Source organism: Calidris pugnax, unplaced genomic scaffold (assembly GCF_001431845.1).
Source record: "Calidris pugnax isolate Ruff unplaced genomic scaffold, ASM143184v1 scaffold121, whole genome shotgun sequence".
Taxonomy (NCBI): Eukaryota; Metazoa; Chordata; class Aves; order Charadriiformes; family Scolopacidae; genus Calidris; species Calidris pugnax.
Window position 1 is genome coordinate 626849 of NW_015090884.1, and position 21389 is coordinate 648237.

Consider the following 21389-nt stretch of genomic DNA (forward strand, 5'->3'; position numbering starts at 1 on the left):
AGGCTGGAGGGTTGGGTGGAGAGGAACCTCATGAAATTCAACAAGGGCAAGTGTAGGGTGCTGCACCTGGGGAGGAATAACCCCCTGCACCAGGACAGGTTGGGGCTGACCTGCTGGAGAGCAGCTCTGAGGAGAAAGACCTGGGAGTCCTGGTGGACAACAGGGTGCCCATGAGCCAGCAATGTGCCCTTGTGGCCACTAATGCCAAGGGCATCCTGGGGGGCATCAGGAAGAGTGTGACCAGCAGGTGGAGGGAGGTCATCCTGCCCCTCTGCTCTGCCCTGGGGAGGCCCCAGCTGGAGCACTGGGACCAGTTCTGGGCTCCCCAGTTCCAGAAGGACAGGGAGCTGCTGGAGAGGGTACAGCAGAGGGCTACAGTAAAGGGTGATGAGGGGCCTGGAGCATCTCCCTTAGGAGAAAATACTGAGGGACTTGGGTCTTTTTAGTCTGGAGAAGGTGAGACTGAGGGGGGATCTGATCAACACCTATAAATACTTAAAGGGAGTGTGTCAAGGGGATGGGTCCAGTCTTTTTTCAGCGGTGCCCAGTGACAGGACAAGAGGAAATGGGCACAAACTTGAACATGGGAAGACATGAAGTTCCATCTAAACATGAGGAGGAACTTCTTTCCTTTGAGGGTGGCAGAGCCCTGGCAGAGGCTGCCCAGAGAGGTGGTGGAGTCTCCTTCTCTGGAGACATTCAAACCGCGCCTGCCCACTTTCCTGTGCAACCTGCTCTGGGTGGCCCTGCTTTGGCAGGGGGGTGGAGTAGATGATCTCCAGAGGTCCCTTCCAACCCCATATCATTCCGTGACTCTGTGATGTGTTACTGCATGGCCACTCACTCTGTTCTGGTGTTTGGGTCAGGCATTGTCTACTTGCTGCTGAGAATAATCCGTTACTGCAAATTCTTGCACATTTCTTGTGAACTTGAAGGAATTTTCTCCTGTTATAGGGACTGTAACAGATGGAAATGGAGATAGGAACTGTGAACTGTACATGAAATTCTAATTTCTAAGATCAGGATATTTTAAAAACCTCTCTCTCTCTCATATGAATCTTTTAAAGTGATGTAAGAAAAAAAAATATCCCCATCCCCTAATATGTGCTGGTATCTTTTTATATCTGACCTATTTTTTTTTGGAGTTCTTCTTTCTAATACATCAGCTTTTTGTAGAGTCTGCATTGCAATGGTATCTGGAAACCAGATAACTAAAGTCAAGCCTTGGTATCTTTAGCTTCGGGTGGGAGACTGTTTCCTTAATTTTTGTTAGCAGAAAGACTAATTTGAGTGATACTTCTACTAATTTAAATAGGTTTATTTTCTACAGAATATTGCAGCATTCATTATTATTATTATTATCTGGTACATTTGGCAACTTTGGATTTTTGATTACACAATCCAGATCCTCATGAACTCCATGTTAAAAGTTTGCTGGCTCTTGGTTAGACCTTGCCATTATGAACGTTAATCCTAAAGAGCTGCAGGATTTTTGTGCCCGCTCAAAGAAGACAGGAGGGAAAAGAAAGGAGGGAGTGGAGCTTTTACATCTCAAGGCTCAACAGCTGCAGAGAACAAAGAAATCACCTGAAATTTGTAAGAGGGTAAAAGAAATACAACCTGAAATGCCGGTTTGAAGTAGGTTTTAAAGGAGAGCTGCAAAAGTGAGCGGTTTGGGTGAAATCAGCAGACGGGCTGCCACCCGTTTGGAGATGCCTGCATTTGCTGAAGATTGGCCAACGTGGCAGATGCTTCAAGACATGAGAGATTTTTGTTTAGCCAAGCCCAGCAGAGCCTTCTGTTGCAAAACACCTGCCCGAACGAGAACAGTTTCTTCTGTCCTTTAATTCCTGTCGAGCAAAAAATACCTTTAACACTGTCACCTTTGCTTCAGATTGGTTGATTTTCATCTTATGAAAACTTCTAATCTCATGATGACAACTGAATTCTCAGTTTCTCCTGGTGCTTAAAGGTTCATGGAATTTCCCAAGTGTTCAGACACCCCTCTTTGGTCTGTGCCGGAAATAATTTGGGTGTTATTTCTTGGCTTGACTGAAAGGGGAGTTGGTTTCCATCCAGTTAGAGGAATGTAATTTGGGGCAAATTCATGGCCTTTGGATCTTTACCCAGGGAAGCCAGTGATTTGTTTTTAACCTCTGCTGGGGTTGCAAACAGTCTGTGAGGATCTGAAATGCTCAGCATTTAATTTTGCTAGTAAATATGGACGTAGGCTTTTATGCTGTAGCCTGAGAGCTGCTGAAGTTGATACTGTCAATCCCTTCGGAGAAGTGGCAGCTCTTTGGGTAGGGAACAGTATTGGAGTAGGCACCTTACAAAGGATGGGTGGGAAAGATGCTGAAGAGGTTGTACTTTATGAAAAGGTGCAGCTGAAACACTTGAAGTCCTGCTGTGGAGAAGGTGACAGACCTTTTGAGAGCTTGTGGGGCCAGATCAGAAGGGAGGCCAACAAGGGGAGGACATCTCAGAATCATAGAATGGTTAGAGTTGGAAGGGACCTTGAAGATCATTGAGTTCCAACCCCCCTGCCATGGGCAGGGACACCTCCCACCAGACCAGGTTGCTCAAAGCCCCGTCCGACCTGGTTTTGGAAGATCAGCCATGCCTGATCTTGATGGCATCTTTTGCAGGTTGCTGGGTGAAGAAGGGCAGTTTTAGCTGAAGGTGCTTTGGAAAGTGTCTTTTCCATTGCACTACCTCTGTGCATGAAGAGAGCCATAAAGGACACACGGGGCTTAAATCCTGGGCCCTCATACATGTTTGCACACTTCTGTTGAGCTGTGTCCCCTTGCCAGGCAGCTTTGGAGGTGTCATGCTCTGCTTGCAAAATTTAGGATGTAATTTATAGTCCTGATTTCTTCTGTCTCAGCCTAAACCCCAAAACTGGTCGGTTTACTAATAGATGGATCATATTGATGCAGAGCTTGCATGACTTGCTGCTTTCAACAGGAGTTGTGAGCATCTGAAGTTTTTTGGGCTCAGGGCTCCTCAGTATCCCAGTTGAGGGCATGAATTTGGCTGAACGTGGCACATTTAGCGACTCTGAGCTTTGCTGAGCTCAGCTGCAGCTTCGCAGAGACAGAGGTTTACCCACAAGGTGACATTTTGCAGTACCTGGGAGCCCTTTGCATGGTGACAGAGGGAACACTTCACTTAACCTTCCCAGTAGAGAAGACCTTTCTCATCTCGTCGTGCTTCAGGGTGGGTTCATGGGCTTATTTCTTGGTGGGACCTCGTGTTCCTAATTGCAGCTCAAGTTGCCAGAGCATCGTAAGGAAACTTTATGGGTGGCTCTTGTGACATTGTCAAACTCAGGAGTTTTTGAATGAGAAGGTGGTAAGGTGTTTGTGGGAATAAAGCCCTTGGTGGTAGGTAGGCCTTCTTAAACAGAAACAGGATTTATCTTTTATTTTTTTATTTAAGATTCCTCAAGGCTTTTTGACTCCATTGCAAGGATAATATAATCTCTGTAGAGGGGGATTAAGTGTTTAGCAAAGGGAGTGCCCATCTGTAATTCTTTTTGTCTTGTGCTTCCTGCTATGCCATAAATATCTGCTACAAAACCCAATTATATTATTAATCATTTAATATGTTTAGGCTTTTAGATCTGTCAGATTTTTGGATCGAAAGCTTCTGAAGTTCATTGTCCTCTGAGACTGCTGGAGGAAAACCTCTGAATTCATGTGCCTTCACATGATGATGAATTCAGTCCGGGTGCTATAAAACCCTGAGTGTGGCAGGAAGGCAGTTTAAAAAAGAGTGTACAGAGCAATTATGGTTTCACCCCCTGTAACATTATTACCAAGACAAAGTGGTTTTACCTTGAGTTTGTGGTAGTCGACCCAAACAACTGTTGAGAGTGAGGGAAAGTGCAAAGGGTTGAGATGCTGTAGGAAGTGGTTGCAGGAAAATAAGATAATTGGGTTAATATTAATTGCTCTGGGTATAGGAAAACAAAATAAGCCATAAAGGCAGAAAAATCTCTTGCTGTTTCTATATTGCTGTGTAGCCCTACTGAAACTCTCTACCTCTGTTGAGCATGAACAGAGGGATGGAGCATTGATGTGACGGAGGCTGTGGTATTATTTAATCAATCCTTCCAGAACTGTCTTTGTGTTGAGCATGAACAGAGGGATGGAGCGTTGATGTGACAGAGACTGGTGTTATTTAATCAATCCTTCCAGAACTGTCTTTCCTGCTCTGTGTAGCTGAGGTTCATTTGGGACATCATCTCCTGCTTGGATAAGTCAGCAGTGATCTTGGTTTGCTGGTTGAAAGGATACTGAAACAACTGGTCGCAGAGAAGTTTGTTGGGATTTGGGTGTGTGGTGGGGCTGTCTGAATGTAGAAACAAAAAAAAAACCCAACACTTAAGTGTATTGACTTCTGGATAGCAACTTAATCATAGAATGGTTAGAGTTGGAAGGGACCTTGAAGATCATCAAGTTCCAACCCCCCTGCCCTGGGCAGGGACACCTTCCACCAGACCAGGTTGCTCCAAGCCCCATCCAGCCTGGCCTTGAACCCCTCCAGGGATGGGACAGCCACAGCTTCTCTGGGCAACCTGGGCCAGTGCCTCACCACCCACCCAGTAAACAAATTCTTCCTAATATCTTGACTAAATTACCCCTCTTTCAATTTAAAACCATTACCCCTCGTCCTATCACTGCATTTCCTCATAAAGAGTCCCTCCTCATCTTTCCTGTAAGCTCTTCAGGTATTGGAAGGCTGCTATAAGGTCTTCTTCAGGACTGGAAGGCTGCTATAAGGCCTCCCTGGAGCCTTCTCTTCTCCAGGCTGAACAACCCTAACTCTCTCAGCCTGTCCTCACAGCAGAGGGACTCAAGCCCTCTGACCATTTTCATGGTGCTCCTCTGGTCCTGCTCCGATCATTTTCATGGTGCTCCTCTGGTCCTGCTCCAACATGTCCATGTCCTTCCTGTGCTGAGGACTCCAAAGCTGGACGCAGTGCTCCAGGTGGGGTCTCTCCAGAGCAGAGCAGAGGGGTAAATATGGCCATAGGCATATTCAGATAATGTCCTTAGGCTTTTTTAAGGGTAGGCTCAAATCTACTGTGGCAGTTGTCCTGGACCATGTTGTGGGTTTGCGCTCCTGGCTTAGTGGGGCTAATACAGGTGTCCTCTTCTTCCTCACCTGAGTGATGGGCTTCTAGGCCGAGCTGACACCTTGCTCCTTGGTTTGGAGGAATGGCCTGATCCTGTAGATAGAATATGGTGCTTCTGGTGGCTCCCTCTGCCTCTCTTGTCCTCTTGCCTTCCATCCACCCCTAACGCACCCAGCTTTTTCTGTCTACCTGCTGGATGCAGCTGCTTGTTTCTCCATTGGCAAGGTCCCGGTGCTGCAGATGCTCACCATCTGCTCACCAGCAGCTGCTTCTCTCTCCCCCCAGCTCCCCCCTCCACCACAGCTCCTCCAGCATCCCTGCTTTCTCTCCTCCTTCCCCTTGGCAACTCCATCGCTCTTCTGCGATTCAGCTTCCCCCGGCCCCTTTGTTCGAAAGAGGGAATCGAAAACAATCTGTTCCAGCTTCGTGTCCCAAATGGAGCATCTGATCCTTTCTTTTTTTTCCCCCTCTAAAATTAATCTGCGCAACAATAATGACACAGAGAACGGTGCCAGAGCTGGCAAAGAAGGAGCCATTATTTGGTCCTTTGGGACAAACCCTGACCATCTCAACACAACCAACCACCAGCAGCGTCTTAAATAATCGCAGTGTCGAGCGTCGCAGGTTTCTGAAATACCTGGGCTTTGGCATTCGTGCTGCCAAAAAATGCGCTGGGGAATGTCAGCCACGAAGCAAATTCTGTTTGGCTTCGGATAGAAAAAGGTGGCAGCTGGGAAACACAAGTGGCTTCGTCACCTTCTCCTGGCTCTGTTTGTTCTATAGCTGCAAGCAGCAGCAAAGCTGAGTGGAACGTGGTTAAACTGATCTCAATTTCTTGAATATTAAATATTAAGAAGAAGGCGGAGACCTTAATATGTCATGAATATGGGTGAACTTAATCCAAGGCGTAACGATCGTCTCGTTTGAAGACTTGACTTGAAAATTTGTGGAGTGCGTCTGCTTTGATTTATTTCCTTTCCTGTTTCTTCACGACTTCTGCTCCTCACCTGCCAGATTCTGCCCTCTTGCTCCGTGTCTTCAAAGCTTCATTTCCTTTCCTCCACGGCTTCTGCTCCTCACCTGCCAGACTCTGCCCTCTTGCTCCGTGTCTTCAAAGCTTGTTATTAAAACCACATTTAGTTCATTTTGTGAGCCGAAGGATATAAATGGTTTTGCTCATACAAGATTTTGTAGCAGAAGCACATGTGTTATATTTGGTTTTCTTCATAAACTCTGCTTTGAGCATACTTCCTTCACCCTACAATTTATAAGCAATACTTGCAGTTAATTTTGTCCCTGTCTTAATATGAGAGGTGAGGGTATGTTTAGCGGCGTATAATACATTTTTTTTTTTAAGTTCCCATTTTTTTTTAAAGTTCCTTAAAGCAACAAATAAAAAAATGTGTTCAGAATTGCATGGCTCCCACTTCACTGCCGTTGTAGTGCTTTTGACTCTGACCTGTGCAAGTTTGAGGGAATATTTCAGGTAAATAGCTCTTGTGCTATTGAGCCGAGCCCTACTGGTTGATACTTGACATTCCCAAATTATCAGTTCCCTTGTCTTGCCCTTGTCCTGTGTTACAAGACTTTGATTTTTGTTGTCTGCTCACTGGAGTTGCTCTTAAGTGAGATAACAAAGTTTTTAAATTTGCTGTTTTGTCTGCCCCGGGTCGAAATCCTATAATGAGCAAAAGGGGGGTATGGTTGGGTAAGAAAATCATAGAGTCATAGAATCATCTAGGTTGGAAAAGACCCTTGGGATCATCGAGTCCAACCATCTAAATCGGAAACTATTGGGGAGATTTGAATTCTTGATGGATTTACGGATTAATTTTTGTTGTCCTTGTCTCTTCCAGCCAATAAAAAGAAAGAGAAGGAGCGGCCGGAGATCTCCCTCCCTTCAGACTTTGAGCACACAATCCATGTGGGGTTTGATGCAGTCACAGGAGAATTCACAGTAAGTGAATATGGAGGAGAAGAGAAGTGTGTGGTTTGGCTTATTGCTGGGAGGAGCCAGGACCCATTAATCTTTCATATAGTAATGCTGGAAAGGCTATTACCATCATCTGGTTTGATCTCTTTGGAAACACATCTGCAGAGGTTACCCACTAATTCCTGCTGAGAGACTGTTTGTCAAACTTGGCACGTCCCAAGGAGCCCAGGCTGCCAGCAAACTTTTCCTTTCCTGTTTTTCAACTCATGTGGACAGCAAAACATGGTATATCTGCCCTTCCTTTCCCTCCCCTTCTCTTCTAGAGCTGGGTGAGGTCTCCAGCATAGTCTGTGTCTGCCAAATGGAGCTCTGAGAGTTCCCCTTCAGGAGACGCACAACTGTGCATAACTATTTATGACAGAATGTGTATGTGCTGCCCGAAGGCGAGATGTCAGAGGCTTTTATGGAGGTTTTTTTATTGACGTGCAAAATACGATGAAGACAGAGTTGTATTTCATCATAGTATTCTTCTTAATTTGATTACGAGTTAGTACTTAACAGCAGCAGAAGGTGTTGATGTTTTTACCTGTCTTTAACATGCTTCTTTTCAGGGACTTTGCTCTCCTAACCTGAATCCTGTGGTTTCCACAACAAATCCAGTTGTGTTTTGCATGTCAGCCTCTAGACTTGCCCAAGTTAATCTACACGTACCCGAGGGGCATTACCTACGTGGTGTATCCAGGCATTTTTTTAAACAGGGAGGGTAAATTTATTGATGAAGGATCCCAGTCCTTTGCTACTTCATCTGTAAAAACTGTTCCTGGTGGTGGGAGGCACAGGTCAGGTTGTACTTCAGGTGTCTTTATGTTCTGGCTGAAGTGATGTCCCTGTAATGAAATGCGGAGCTTCATACATGAGGGTAACATCTCTGCTTTTCCAGCTCCGGTTACAAGAGTCACCAAACCACTATTACCAAAGAGCTCATAGTGCTACGAGAAGACCCAAGTTGCATGGTCATTGCACTAGATGCTATATGGTGTATGTTATCTTCTATGGTCTTTCTTGGATATATGTAAATACCATAGAATGGTTAGAGTTGGAAGGGACCATATATATGTAAATACCATAGAATCATAGAATGGTTAGAGTTGGAAGGGACCTTAAAGACCATCGAGTTCCAACCCCCTGCCCTGGGCAGGGACACCTCCCACCAGACCAGGTTGCTCAAAGCCCCATCCAGCCTGGTCTTCAACCCCTCCAGTGATGGGGCAGCCACAGCTTCTCTGGGCAACCTGTTCCAGTGTCTCACCACCCTCACAGTAAAGAACCACTACCCCTCATCCTATGGCTCCACTCCCTGATCAAGAGTCCCTCTCCATCCCTCCTGTAGGCCCCTTTAGGGACTGGAAGGGGATCTAAGGTCTCCCCGGAGCCTTCTCTTCTCCAGGTTGAACACCCCCAACTCTCTCAGCCTGTCTTCATAGGAGAGGGACTCCAGCCCTTGCATCATCTTCATGCCCTCCTCTGGCCCCACTCCAACAGGTCCATGCCCTTCCTGTGTTGAGGACTCCAGAATTGGACACAGTACTCCTGGTGGATTCTCCTCAGAGCAGAGGGGGAGAATCACCTCCCTGGACCTGCTGGCCACACATCTTTCAATGCAGCCCAGGATGTGGTTGGCTGGGTTGCCAGCACACACTGACGACTCATGTTGAGCTTCTCATCCACCAACACCCTCAAGTCCTTCTCCTCACGGCTGCTCTCCAGCCATTTTCCACCCAACCTGTATTGGTGCCTGGGATTGCCACCACCCAGGTGCAGGATGCATCTCTCCTCTTTCCTCCCAGTTTCCCCCACAGCACCGAGTAACCCCAGAAACTGTGTGGCAGGACTGTTGCAGCGGTCGTGTGCCCTGTCACCCTCGTTAGGCTGACCGTGAGCTAACGAGGTCCATCTCCCCACAGGGAATGCCGGAGCAATGGGCGCGTTTACTGCAGACTTCCAACATCACCAAGTCGGAGCAGAAGAAGAACCCCCAGGCAGTGCTGGACGTGTTGGAGTTTTACAACTCCAAGAAGATCTCCAACAGCCAGAAGTACATGAGTTTCACAGGTATGCGGTGATCATCATCTACAGCTGCTTTGTCCAACTTTCCATTAGTCATTAAATGTGGGGTTTCTTTCTTTTAATCAACAAATCGATCTATCTTTTCAAGGAAAACCTGAATGAGATTCTCTGGCTGCTCAAGCACCCCTCTTCCTTTAAAGTGCTCTTCTGTTAATCCTGATGCAGAGCTGCAAAAGAGGAGTTCAGTCAACTGGCTAAATCCCAAAACACATAGGATTTCTGAAGCTTACAGCATCTGAGAGGCAGATCCCAGAGTGTTGGTGTTGCTTTCCCAGGGATGGAAATTCAGTATCAATGTCCATTGTGGCAGTGGATGTTGCTTTGTGCACGCTTGGGGTGAGGGTCTGTCTCCTCCCCTGTGCCATGATTGAGGAATGCAACTCAGCTGCCAGGTGCTTGGTAACTGCTGGCTGAATTCCTCTAAAAATCAAAGCCAAGGTTTTGTGCCTTGTGCCAAGGTTTTGTGCCTCCTTTGTATGGATTACCTGCCCACTAGAGGACTTCTGCAACCACCACTCCTTTTTCTCTTTCAACTCTAACTCCTTCTCTTTCTAAATATTAATCATAGAATCACAGAAGGGTTTGGGTTGGAAGGAACCTTTAAAGGTCATCTAGTGCCAACCTCCCCTGAAATAATCAGGGACATCTTCAGCTAGATCTGGTTGCTCAGGACCCTGTCCAACCTGGCCTGGAATGTTTCCAGGCCAACCTCCCCTGAAATAATCAGGGACATCTTCAGCTAGATCTGGTTGCTCAGGACCCTGTCCAACCTGGCCTGGAATGTTTCCAGGGATGGGGCATCCACCACCTCTCTGGGCAACCTGGGCCAGTGTCTCACCACCCTCAGTGTAAAAAAATCTTTTCTTTATATATAATCTAAATCTTCCCTCTTCTACTTTATAGCCGTTTCCCCTTGTCTTATAGCAACAGACCCTGCTAAAAAGTTTATCCCCAGCTTTTCTCTAGCTCCTTTAGGGATTGGAAAGGGCTCTAAGGTCTCCCTGGAGCCTTTTCTTCTCCAGGTTGAACCCTCCCAACTCTCTCAGCCTGTCCTCACAGCAGAGGGGCTCCAGCTCTCCCAGCATCTCCATGACCTCCTCTGGCCCTTCTTCAACAGGTCCATGTCTCTCCTGTGCTGAGGGCTCCTGCTTTTTTTTTTTTTTTTTTTTTTTTTAAGAGGAAAGAACCATGTGACCAGAGCATTTATTAATTAGGAAGGCTTCAGGTAGGGATAAAAGTATAAATCTTCCCCATATGTGTCTGGATAGACAAGCAAGTAGCCCACCGTTTGACTTGTGGGATCCTCTGTTGCTATTCGGGGAGTTTAAGTGGCTGAGACTGAACATCTTGCAGGTCTTGGCCTGGCTGCAGTCACCTCTAGTGGTGGTTCAGCCCATTGAATATTGAAAATATTGAAAATATATTGTGTATGTAGATGGAGGACAGTATTCATTCAGGTGTTGCACTGGGAAATTCCACCCTCCTGCAGCAGGAATTTGGAGGCTCCTGCATTGATCTGCAGGATTCCCCTATCTGCTGGGTGTCAGCTTGTTCCAAGGAGCTGAAGGTAATGCCTAGGTTTGGGAGCAACCTTTTCTGCTCCTTCTGAAGGGACCATGTGTCCTGCACTCACAACTCATTTATAACGGCGTTTAATATCTGTCTCTTTCAGATAAATCAGCGGAGGATTATAATTCATCAAACACATTGGTAAGCCTTGTATTCACATTCTGTCTCCAATCTGGGGGTTTAAAACCTTGCATAAAGAGGTTAACAACATAAACTTTTAGTTTGCTTAGTGTTCATCTAAACTTTATTTATGTTTGTATAGTGAATATATGTTTATAAAAACAGGCATGCTCCTTTCACTTTTTTATTCAACCTGGGGAGAATCAAGCAGACAGAAGAAGCTTTTATTAGTGAATAGAAACTAGTGAATTAATGAGTAGAAATAGTTCTGGTTTTATAGAAGCCAATCTGTTCCTATACCTAGAAATTGGTTAACGGCTCTACTTACAGGTTTCATAAATCTCTGTAAACATCAGTGATATAACAAAGTTTAATTACTAACCTGCAAGTTCTGATTCACCAAAACTAATGTTGTTTGATTGTTGATTGACCAAACTGATCTCCATCAGAAAAGGAAAGAAAAGGATTTCCTTCTCTTTGCTTGACCTTTACTCTGTCCTTACCAGGGCAGGCACCTCTCCTGTTTGCTTTCTTAGTAGATATGGTGTGTTTTTCTACCTACCTGGGAGACATAAGAAACAAAACGTTAAATTTAAGATGATTCATAAAACCCCATAATTCCCTCATCTCCTGTTTTCTCACTGTCCTGCCATTATCTAGATTTGGTGGCTTCTGCTCCCTTCTGAAGGCAGTGTATTCAGATCTAACCATTTAGGACTCTGTGAATAGAAAAGGAGAACGTTTTTGCCACTGTTCATTATTACAAGTTGTTGTAGGTCAGTCCTCAGGAGCTTAGAATATCTGAGCTGTTGGATTTTAAAGTTAATCCTGGAAAAAACCCACTAGTTACCAGTCTACTGAGATAGCATCTTCCAAAAACATCAGGCTGAGTAACCTTTATTTTTGGGGATATTCAGGAAATTCCCAGTGTTTTTTATTGATGCTTTCAACAGGCTAAGCTTTGTGTTATGCCACGGGCACTTGAGCAATTACATATCAGGATGCTGGTGGCTTCAAATATTTTAGATTCGATGAAATACTACATTGTTTCACCCCTCTTTCAGAGAGAACTTTATTTTAACACTGTTTCCCCCCGCCACTCTTAGGCAATTGATTATAAACAACCTGGAAGCAGTAGCACAAGCAGAACTGGTCCAGTGGGTTGAGGAGCTCGCCAAGTCTATTTTGAAATGTTTGCAGTGTAGAGGAAGCCATGAACTTCAAATCCAGTTTTGAATTTAAAGGGTTAAAAGTGGCTTTGAGTTCTAATCACAGCATTGCAAAAAATTCCAGATAACTTTTTTAACCATTTAAAAAAAATAATAAAAAAATCATTGCTCCTGTTTTTCATAAAATTTTCCTTTAGAAAGCAATTTTCAAAGGGATTTGAAAAGATTTCACCAGATTCTACTTCTAAAATCTCTCATTAGTTAGTTCTCAGTCACAATACCAAAGCCAGTGTTAATTTGACCTCCCAACTTCTAAAGAAAACATGAACATTTTGATGCAAATTAAAACATTTAAAGACTGAAATCTTCAATCTGCATGATCAGGGTTTAAAGCACAGAGTGAAAAAGAGAGGCAACATAAATAGGGATAGATATGTCCAAACCCAGACTTTGTCCCCAGAGTTGCTGGGTCCACCGTGTGGGTGTTGGGAATGCAGTGGGAGAGCCCAGGTGAGTCTCAAGTCCTTGGGAAGAGGATTGTCATCAGACAGGTGACAAGCTCTGTTGTGATAGCTGCATCAGGCACTGCTGGGTTGTCCTTCCATTTCCCATGAAGGTTCAGGATCTTTGGCGTTTTAATTTGTCAGATGTTGTAACATCCTGTTCTGGTTATTATTTTTTCATAGAATCATAGAACAGTTTGGGTTGGAAGGGACCTTAAAGATAATCTGAGACACCTCCCACCAGACCAAGTTGCTCAAAGCCCCATCCAGCCTGGCCTTGAACCCCTCCAGGGATGGGGCAGCCACAGCTTCTCTGGGGAACCTGTTCCAGTGTCTCACCACCCTCACAGGAAGGAAATTCTTCCTAAGATCTAATCTAAATTTCCCCTCTTCCAGTTTAAAACCACGTCCCCTCAACTTATCACTGCAATCCCTGATCAAGAGTCCCTGCTCATCTCTCCTGGAGCCCCTTGAGGGACTGGAAGGGGCTCTAAGGTCTACCCGGAGCCTTCTCCAGGCTGAACCCCCTCAACTCTCTCAGCCTGTCCTCCCAGCAGAGGGGCTCCAGCCCTCCCAGCATCTCCGTGGTGGCCTCCTCTGGCCCCACTCCAACAGGTCCATGTCCTTCTGATGTTGGTGGCCCTAGAGCTGGAGGCAGCACTGGGTGGGGGGTGTCTCCCCAGAGCAGAGCAGAGGGGCAGAATCCCCCCCCTGGCCCTGCTGGCCACGCTTCTTTTGATGCAGCCCAGGATGTGGGGGGCTTTCTGAGCTGCACTTGCTTCAACGCAGCCTCCGTTAGGACCTTAACCCAACGTTTGATGTTTTATTTATAATAACTGATTGGGTTTTTTTTTATTTTTGCCATTTATGTAACCCCGCGCAGAACGTGAAGGCTGTCTCCGAGACTCCCGCAGTGCCCTCAGTGTCCGAAGACGAAGATGATGAAGATGATGCAGCTCCACCCCCTGTGATAGCTCCGCGGCCTGAACACACAAAATCCGTGAGCAGAAATACTTCCTTCAGTCCCCGGCACGGTTGGGTCTTGGCTGGCTCCCCCTCCGTGCTGCGTGGTGTGGTGCTGAGCCCTTCTTGGGAGCAGGAGGGATGAGGTGGGAGCCATTCCTGCTGGCAGAACACCATCCCATTGTCACCTGCCTGGGTGGGGGGAAGGACAAGAGAGTCCTTGCTTAGTGACGTTGGCTTGTTAACAAAGGGAATACATCCCTGACAACAGCAAGAACAATAACAAGATCAATAGAAGTGTTTAAGGCTTCATCTGATTTGTATTATTAATATGTAGGGGTTTTTTTTCTCAACAAAATTAGATATACACCCGCTCTGTGATAGATCCCCTTCCTCCTCCTACCAGAGACGTGGCGACCTCTCCTATTTCTTCTCCCACGGAAAACAACGCAGCGGGGCCTGACATGCTGGTCAGGAACGCGGAGAAACAAAAGAAAAAGCCAAAAATGTCAGACGAAGAGATCTTGGAAAAATTAAGTATGTCCTTTTCTTTTTTTTTTTCCTTTTTTTTTTTTTTTTAATTTAAATTCCAGATCCTGCTGTGTTGATTTCTCCAAATCTTAATAAGCTGAAATGTTTTGACATTCCCGTTTTGAGAACTGAAGGCATTGCATTGTGACTGTGTGCCAAAATTGGGGGCAGATGGAAGGCGGGGAGCTTAAATGTAAGCTGAGCACCTGTGATGCCAACTGAAGCCCCTGGGGAGCTACAGATCCTCAGGCTCTGCAAAATAAGCCCTGAATAAGTAACATCTACTTAAGTGTGAGGGCTGAGATTGTTCCACATCTTGATAGTCTGTAGCTCTGGAGCACGGGTGGTGGTGTTGAAATGTTAAATGTAAGGTGAGCAGAGCTTCCTACCGTGAAAATTAATGCATTCCCCAATTCACCTTCTACAATGCCATGATGTAAAGTGACTTGGTTAAGTGCCCGATGTTGTGTGGGCACCCAAATTAGTAGTTATTTCTGAGAAACTTGTCTCTCTGTTGTGTCCTTGTGTCTTTAACTCTCCCTACCTTCAGTTCATGGGTCTTCTAAAGTGCTGCTCTGCTGCTTGGTATTTTTGGATTAAGCTGTGACAAACCCAACAGCTGAACCAGCTCCTCTGTGTGACTCATTGCTAAAATGTTATCATAGAATGGTTTGGGTTGGAAGGGACCTTAAAGATCATCTAGTCCAGCCCCCCTGCCATGGGCAGGGACACCTCCCACCAGGCCAGGTTGCTCAAAGCCCCATCCAGCCTGCCCTTGAAGCCCTCCAGGGATGGGGCAGCCACAGCTTCTCTGGGCAACCTGTTCCAGTGTCTCACCACCCTCACAGCAAAGAGTTTCTTCCTGAGATCTCATCTAAATCTCCCCTCTTTCAGTTTAAAACCCTTCCACCTCATCCTATCACTCCACTCCTTGATCAAGAGTCCCTCCCCATGTCTCCTGGAGCTCCTTTAGGGACTGGAAGGAGCTCTAAGGTCTTTCTGGAGCCTTCTCTTCTCCAGGCTGAACCCCCCCAACTCTCTCAGCCTTCCTCACAGCAGAGGGGCTCCAGCCCTCAGGGCATCTCTGTGGCCTCCTCTGGCCCCGCTCCAACAGGTCCATGTCCTTCCTGTGCTCACAACTCCAAAGCTGAACACATACTCCAGGTGGGGTCTCCCCAGAGCAGAGCAGAGGGGTAGGATCACCTCCCTCAGCCTGCTGGCCACGCTGCTTCTGAAGCTTCTTTTGTCCTGTCGCTGCCTTGGGGAAGCCTTTGCCTGTCTCACAGTCTGTACTCCTAACCCGTGTTAGTCTTTGAGGAAAAGTTTATGACCATTAGTTTGGAAATGCTTGTCCTCAGGGCACAGTGGGGTTTATATCATCAGATTTCTCTTCTTCCCCTCCTCTCCAAACACGGACCATATTCCCTTTCTTCACCTCTCTCTGCCCTAAACCCGGTAGGTTTGGCCACTCTCCAGCAGCATCTGAAAATAGCCTGCTCTTACTCTGCTGGCCACTGGATTTCTTGGCCTAATGACCATGGAGAGTTTCTTTGCCAATGTACATCTGTTTAGGCTCAGCCCTAGACGCCTGTGAAAGCAGCACCCTACGTTGGCAGCTTGAGTGATTTGCAAATGCCAGCTCAGATGCAGCTCTGCATCCCTCCATCCAATGAACCCCTTTGGTGCTGCTGGAGAGGAGACTCGCTCCTCTGGGAGCTCTGGGAATTTTTTTGCCCTGATTTCTTCAGTCTAAAAAGGGTGTGATTCCCAGTGACAGGACGAGGGACAGCAGGCACAAGCTGGAACATATGGGAAGTTCCACTCAAATATGAGGAAGAACTTCTTTCTGGTGAGGATGCCAGAGTTCTGGGCTCTCCAGTTCCAGAAGGACAGGGAACTGCTGGAGAGGGTACAGCAGAGGCTACAAAGATGGTGAGGGGCCTGGAGCATCTCTCTGATGAGGAGAGGCTGGGGGACTTGGGTCTTTTTAGTCTGGAGAAGAGAAGGCTGAGGGGGGATCTGATCAACACCTATAAATACTTAAAGGGTGGGTGTCAAGAGGATGGGGCCAGTCTTTTTTCAGTGGTGCCCAGGGACAGGACAAGAGGAAATGGGCACAAACAGGAACATAAGAAGTTCCATCTATACATGAGGAGGAACTTCTTTCCTTTGAGGGTGGCAGAGCCCTGAAGAGGCTGCCCAGGGAGGGTGTGGAGTCCCCTTCTCTGGAGACATTCAGAACCCTCTGGGATTCAGTCCTGAGTGACGTGCTACAGGCAATCCTGCAGGGATTTGGGAGTTGGACTAAATGATCTCTAGAAGATCCCTTCCAACTCCAACAAGGAGTTATGAATATTAATTGATGTTTGCAGGACGCGTAGCATTTCAGTGATGCTCCTTTTGTCAGCTGCTCCAGTTTATCCCTTGGCAACCCTCCACGCAAGCATCAGAACTCCAGCCCTTGTGCTGAGAGCTCCTTCCCCTTGTACAGAAAACATCTACCTTGGGCCTGAGCAGCCTGTCACCACCCCGTCTTGCAGAACACCAGGCAAAGTGCTTTCCCCTCCGAGGGATGCAGTAATACACGTTCTTCTGGCTGAGCAGCCACGTTAAGGGAGAAATGAGCTGAGATTGCTTTGGGTTGCTCTCCAAAACCAGAGAAAGGCTGCTGTCCCGTGGTAACTGCTGCTGAATCCTGCCCTGACTCTTGGGTTCCTGGAAGAGCAGCTGAGCAGTCATAGAATAGAATCACAGAACGGTTCGGGTTGGAAGGGACCTTAAAAATCATAGAGTTCCAACCCCCCTGCAGTGGGCAGGGACACAATGCCCAGGCCAGGGCGGGTTTGACGCTGAAGGTTCTCTCCAACTTCCCTCCTGAGTCTTGCGACCCAGTCGTTGGGTCAGTAGTGGCTATGATCGTGCCAGTACAGAAACATCATACTTTTTTTCTCCCAGAAGTTGTTGTGATGGAAGGAAATCTTTTGGTTCAATTTGCAACAGACCGTTGGCTCTAAAGTGATATGGACACTCCATCCCTGGAGGGGTTCAAGGCCAGGTTGGATGGAGCTTTGAGCAACCTGGTCTGGTGGGAGGTGTCCCTGCCCGTGGCAGGGGGGTTGGAACTGGGTGATCTTTGAGGTCCCTTCCAACTCAAACCATTCTATGAATGAGGCCTGGGCCTCCAAATCCAGAGGACATTGCAGTGCAGGGACATCTTAGATCATCCAGTATGGTGAAGCTGGGGGTGACTTTAAGTTGCAGGTTTCCAGCAAATAATACAATTTACACGTGTGAGGGCTGCTAATGAAGATCAAATGTGCTTAACGTCTCTGTTCCACCATTTCTGAAGGGAAATAAATACCTGTGAGAGGGGAATGTCACATGGTAGGTGCCTAAATATGTGAGGACTTTTCTTGGTGTTCCTTTGCCTCTGGCTTTCTGACAAGTGGTTCATGAGGCTCAGCAGAACCTGCTCCGGCCGTGGGGCTGCTCTTAAAGTAAAGCTGGTTCTTTTAGCTGTATGAAGAAGTACTTATAAAATTCTCTTTTCTTTCTTTTTGTTTTTTGTTTGCTCTAAAGTGATGTGGATGCTCCATCCCTGGAGGGGTTCAAGGCCAGGCTGGATGGGGCTTTGAGCAACCTGGTCTGGTGGGAGGTGTCCCTGCCCATGGCAGGGGGTTGGAACTCAATGATCTTTAAGGTCCCTTCCAACTCTAACCATTCTGTGATTCTATGAAGGAGGCCCGGGCCTCCAAATTCAGAGGACATTGCAGTGCAGGGACATCTTAGATCATCCAGTATGGTGAAGCTGGGGGTGACTTTGAGTTGCAGGTTTCCAGCAAATAATACAATTTACACGTGTGAGGGCTGCTAGTGAAGATCAAATGTGCTTAATGTCTCTGTTCCACCATTTCTGAAGGGAAATAAATACCTGTGAGAGGGGAATGTCACAGCTGGTAGGTGCCTAAATATGTGAGGACTTTTCTTGGTGTTCCTTTGCCTCTGGCTTTCTGACAAGAAGTTCATGAGGCTCAGCAGAACCTGCTCCGGCCGTGATGCTGCTCTTAAAGTAAAGCTGGTTCTTTTAGCTGTATGAAAAAGTACTTTTAAAATTCTCTTTTCTTTCTTTTTGTTTTTTTTAGGAAGTATTGTGAGTGTGGGCGATCCGAAAAAGAAATACACATGTTTTGAGAAGATTGGACAAGGGTTAGTATGTGCTCCTTCTCCGTCCTATCCCTTTCCTTATGCAAAGAAGGAAGCAGTGAAACCAGGCTAAGTCACTTTGCTGGAAAAGCTGTTGGTGATGCTTCAGAGAGTTTATTTTGTTTGGTTGTTATTTTGTTTTCTTTTTCTTTTGTATTTTTTTGGTGGGGTGGGGATGGGTTGGTTGTTTTGGTGGGTTAACCCCTGCTCTTATCCCCTTCCTGGCAAAGCCTTGAGTCACAGGGACTGGGTTGTTGGGGTTTTTTTGTGTGTGAATGTGTTTTAATGTAAGAAAATACATCATTAGATGATCAGGTTGTTAAATACAGCTGCAAGCGGGGAAGGAACTGCTTATTTCTAGCATGCAAGACAGTCTTAAAATTACAGATTTGCTTTCTGAATTAACTCTCCTCGAAATGGCTGTTGTGCCCCTCTTAGCTGGGAAGGAACTGCTTATTTCCAGCATGCAAGACAGTCTTAAAATCACAGATTTGCTTTCTGAATTAGCACTCCTCGAAATAGCTGTTGTGCCCCTCTTAGGAGGATAGGGGGGAAATTGGGTTTGGGGGGAGGCAAATCCGTGCAATTCACTGGGAGATCTGCCTTCAGCTCCGTGTGCTGAGGCTCAGACTCCCGTTTCCCTCACTCCAAATGCCACTTTTGTTTACTTTGGCTGATCCTACCTGCTCTGTCATCAACTCATGGTCCTACAAGCTGTGCTAAAGTTGCTGGTTTCTCAGCGAGGGTTTGAATGACCACAGTATCCCTTATTAGGAACTATTTCCCCATAAAACTCTCTGGCTTCTGCTCCAACAGCAGCCTTGCCTCAGAAATATTTCAGATTATATTTACCACTGGAATTATTGCATGAAAAGGAACGGGACTGAGAGCACTTCAAAGAGACAAGTGGGAAGAGGCATGTGTTTAGCTCTCAATCTTGCTACGAGACACCAATAAGTGGGTTTTTTTCTTTCTCCTTTTCTCTGTTTTGTGTAGAGCCTCAGGTACGGTTTACACGGCAATAGATGTAGCTACAGGACAGGAGGTAAGTGCTACCAGAATTCCACAGCAGTGGATTTTTGGATTGTGTGCTAAAAGTTCAGGGAATGGGACTGAGAGCACTTCAAAGACACAAGTGGGAAGGGGCATGTGTTTAGCTCTCAGTCTTGCTACAAGACACCAATAAGTGGTTTTTTGTTGGTTTTTTTTTCCTTTTCTCTGTTTTGTGTAGAGCCTCAGGTACGGTTTACACGGCAATAGATGTAGCTACAGGACAGGAGGTAAGTGCTACCAGAATTCCACAGCAGTGGATTTTTGGATTGTGTGCTAAAAGTTCAAGTTGATGCTACAAAATAAAGATGATTTTTCAAGGGTTCAAGACATCTCATTCCATTCATTTAGACACTGTCTGGGCTTCTAGCCCTTCCCCCTTCTTCACTGTGATTTTTTTTTTTAATGAGCTATTTATTTCCTTACTAACGAGGCGTGGTCTGAGCAGAGAAGCGGAAAAAAAATTATTTCCAAGGTTTTGATTCCTCAATCATTTCAAATTTGTGAAGAATCTTTCTGTGGCCACAAAGGCTAGGAGCAAATGTTCATGACTGGGTAGTTCCTCAGTAGAAGTTTCTCTCTTCATCCCCAAGTTCCCCCCACCAGTCCCCATTTAAACTCTTTTATACGCCCTCTGCTCCTTTATTACCTTCTACCTTCCTACACTTACACCAGTTGAATTCCAGAGGAATAGTTCATTTCCCACCCTTTGCCCACTTGCTTTCTGCCCTGGAATTAAGAGATGAGGAATGTCTGTCTGTCTTATTTTTTTTTCCCCTCCTGAATATTGAAAAGTGCCCTGCGTATTTCATACATAATAAACTAGTAGTGATGGATACGCAGCATCTCCGGAAACATTTATTGCCAGGTGGAGGGTTTTTAAAGAGGAAAGTGCATGCATTATTCCAAACATATTTATGGAAGTCTGCAGCGATGCCTGTCTGCTCTACGTTTGTAGAACGTTAGGGTTATCCATCAGCAGATTTCATATCTGCACTTTTGGGTGAAACTCCTTCACCCCCCCCTTTCCAAGCTCATGAAGAATTAATACAGTTTAATTGCTTCCTCTAAGGAAGGGGTGCTGTATTTATTTTGAAGCAATGGGAAATTTTACAGGAGGAGGAACTCCTTCGGTGGTTTTCTGCTTTCTTTCTGGACCCCTTTGGTGATGCCCATGTGAATAGCCTCTGAGGAAGGGGTGTTGCATTTATTTTCAAGCAATGGGAAATTTTACAGAAGAAGGAACTCCTTTGATGGTTTTCTGCTTTCTTTCTGGACCCCTTCCGTGATGCCCATGTGAATATTTGAACCCTTACATTGCAACAGACTTAAATGGTTCCCATTATGCTAGGGTGATCAGGCCCTGGATTTTTAAATTTGCATTTTGGATCGCTGTAACCTCGGCATGTTGTTGACCTCTTCCTTTCTGTGAAGCACACTGCTGCCAATCCTCAAGGAGCTCAGTGAATGGCAATGCATTTTGGAAGCGCTGGAAGGACACTCCTTGATTTTGCACTATAATTTGGGATCGCTGTAACCTCGGCATGTTGTTGACCTCTTCCTTTCTGTGAAGCACACTGCTGCCAATCCTCAAGGAGCTCAGTGAATGGCAAGGCATTTTGGAAGTGCTGGAAGGACACTCCTTGATTTTGCACTATACAGCATTGCAACAGACTTAAATGGTTCCCATTATGCTAGGGTGATCAGGCCCTGGATTTTTAAATTTGCATTTGGGATCGCTGTAACCTCGGCATGTTGTTGACCTCTTCCTTTCTGTGAAGCACACTGCTGCCAATCCTCAAGGAGCTCAGTGAATGGCAAGGCATTTTGGAAGTGCTGGAAGGACACTCCTTGATTTTGCACTATACGGGAGCCTTGGGCATATCCCAGGATTAAGAATACTGAAGATTTTCACTGATGACAGCTATTTATTATAACCACAGAATCGCAGAATGATACAGGGTTGGAAGGGATCTCTGGAGATCATCTAGTCCAACCCCCCTGCCAAAGCAGGTCCACCCAGAGCAGGTTGCACAGGAACATGTCCAGGTGGGGTTTGAATGTCTCCAGAGAAGGAG

At 46.1% G+C, this 21389-nt stretch overlaps 1 protein-coding gene across 1 annotated transcript in view; it reads left to right on the forward strand.

Annotated features, from left to right (window-relative positions):
• PAK1 (p21 protein (Cdc42/Rac)-activated kinase 1) overlaps positions 1-21389 on the forward strand; it is a 114673-nt gene that overhangs the window by 68483 nt on the left and 24801 nt on the right. Inside the window, exons 3-9 of the mRNA XM_014947113.1 lie at positions 7000-7100; positions 9041-9188; positions 10876-10913; positions 13448-13564; positions 13890-14064; positions 18201-18264; positions 19258-19306. Coding sequence (XP_014802599.1) covers positions 7000-7100; positions 9041-9188; positions 10876-10913; positions 13448-13564; positions 13890-14064; positions 18201-18264; positions 19258-19306 — 692 coding nt within the window. The remainder of the gene's footprint in view (positions 1-6999; positions 7101-9040; positions 9189-10875; positions 10914-13447; positions 13565-13889; positions 14065-18200; positions 18265-19257; positions 19307-21389) is intronic.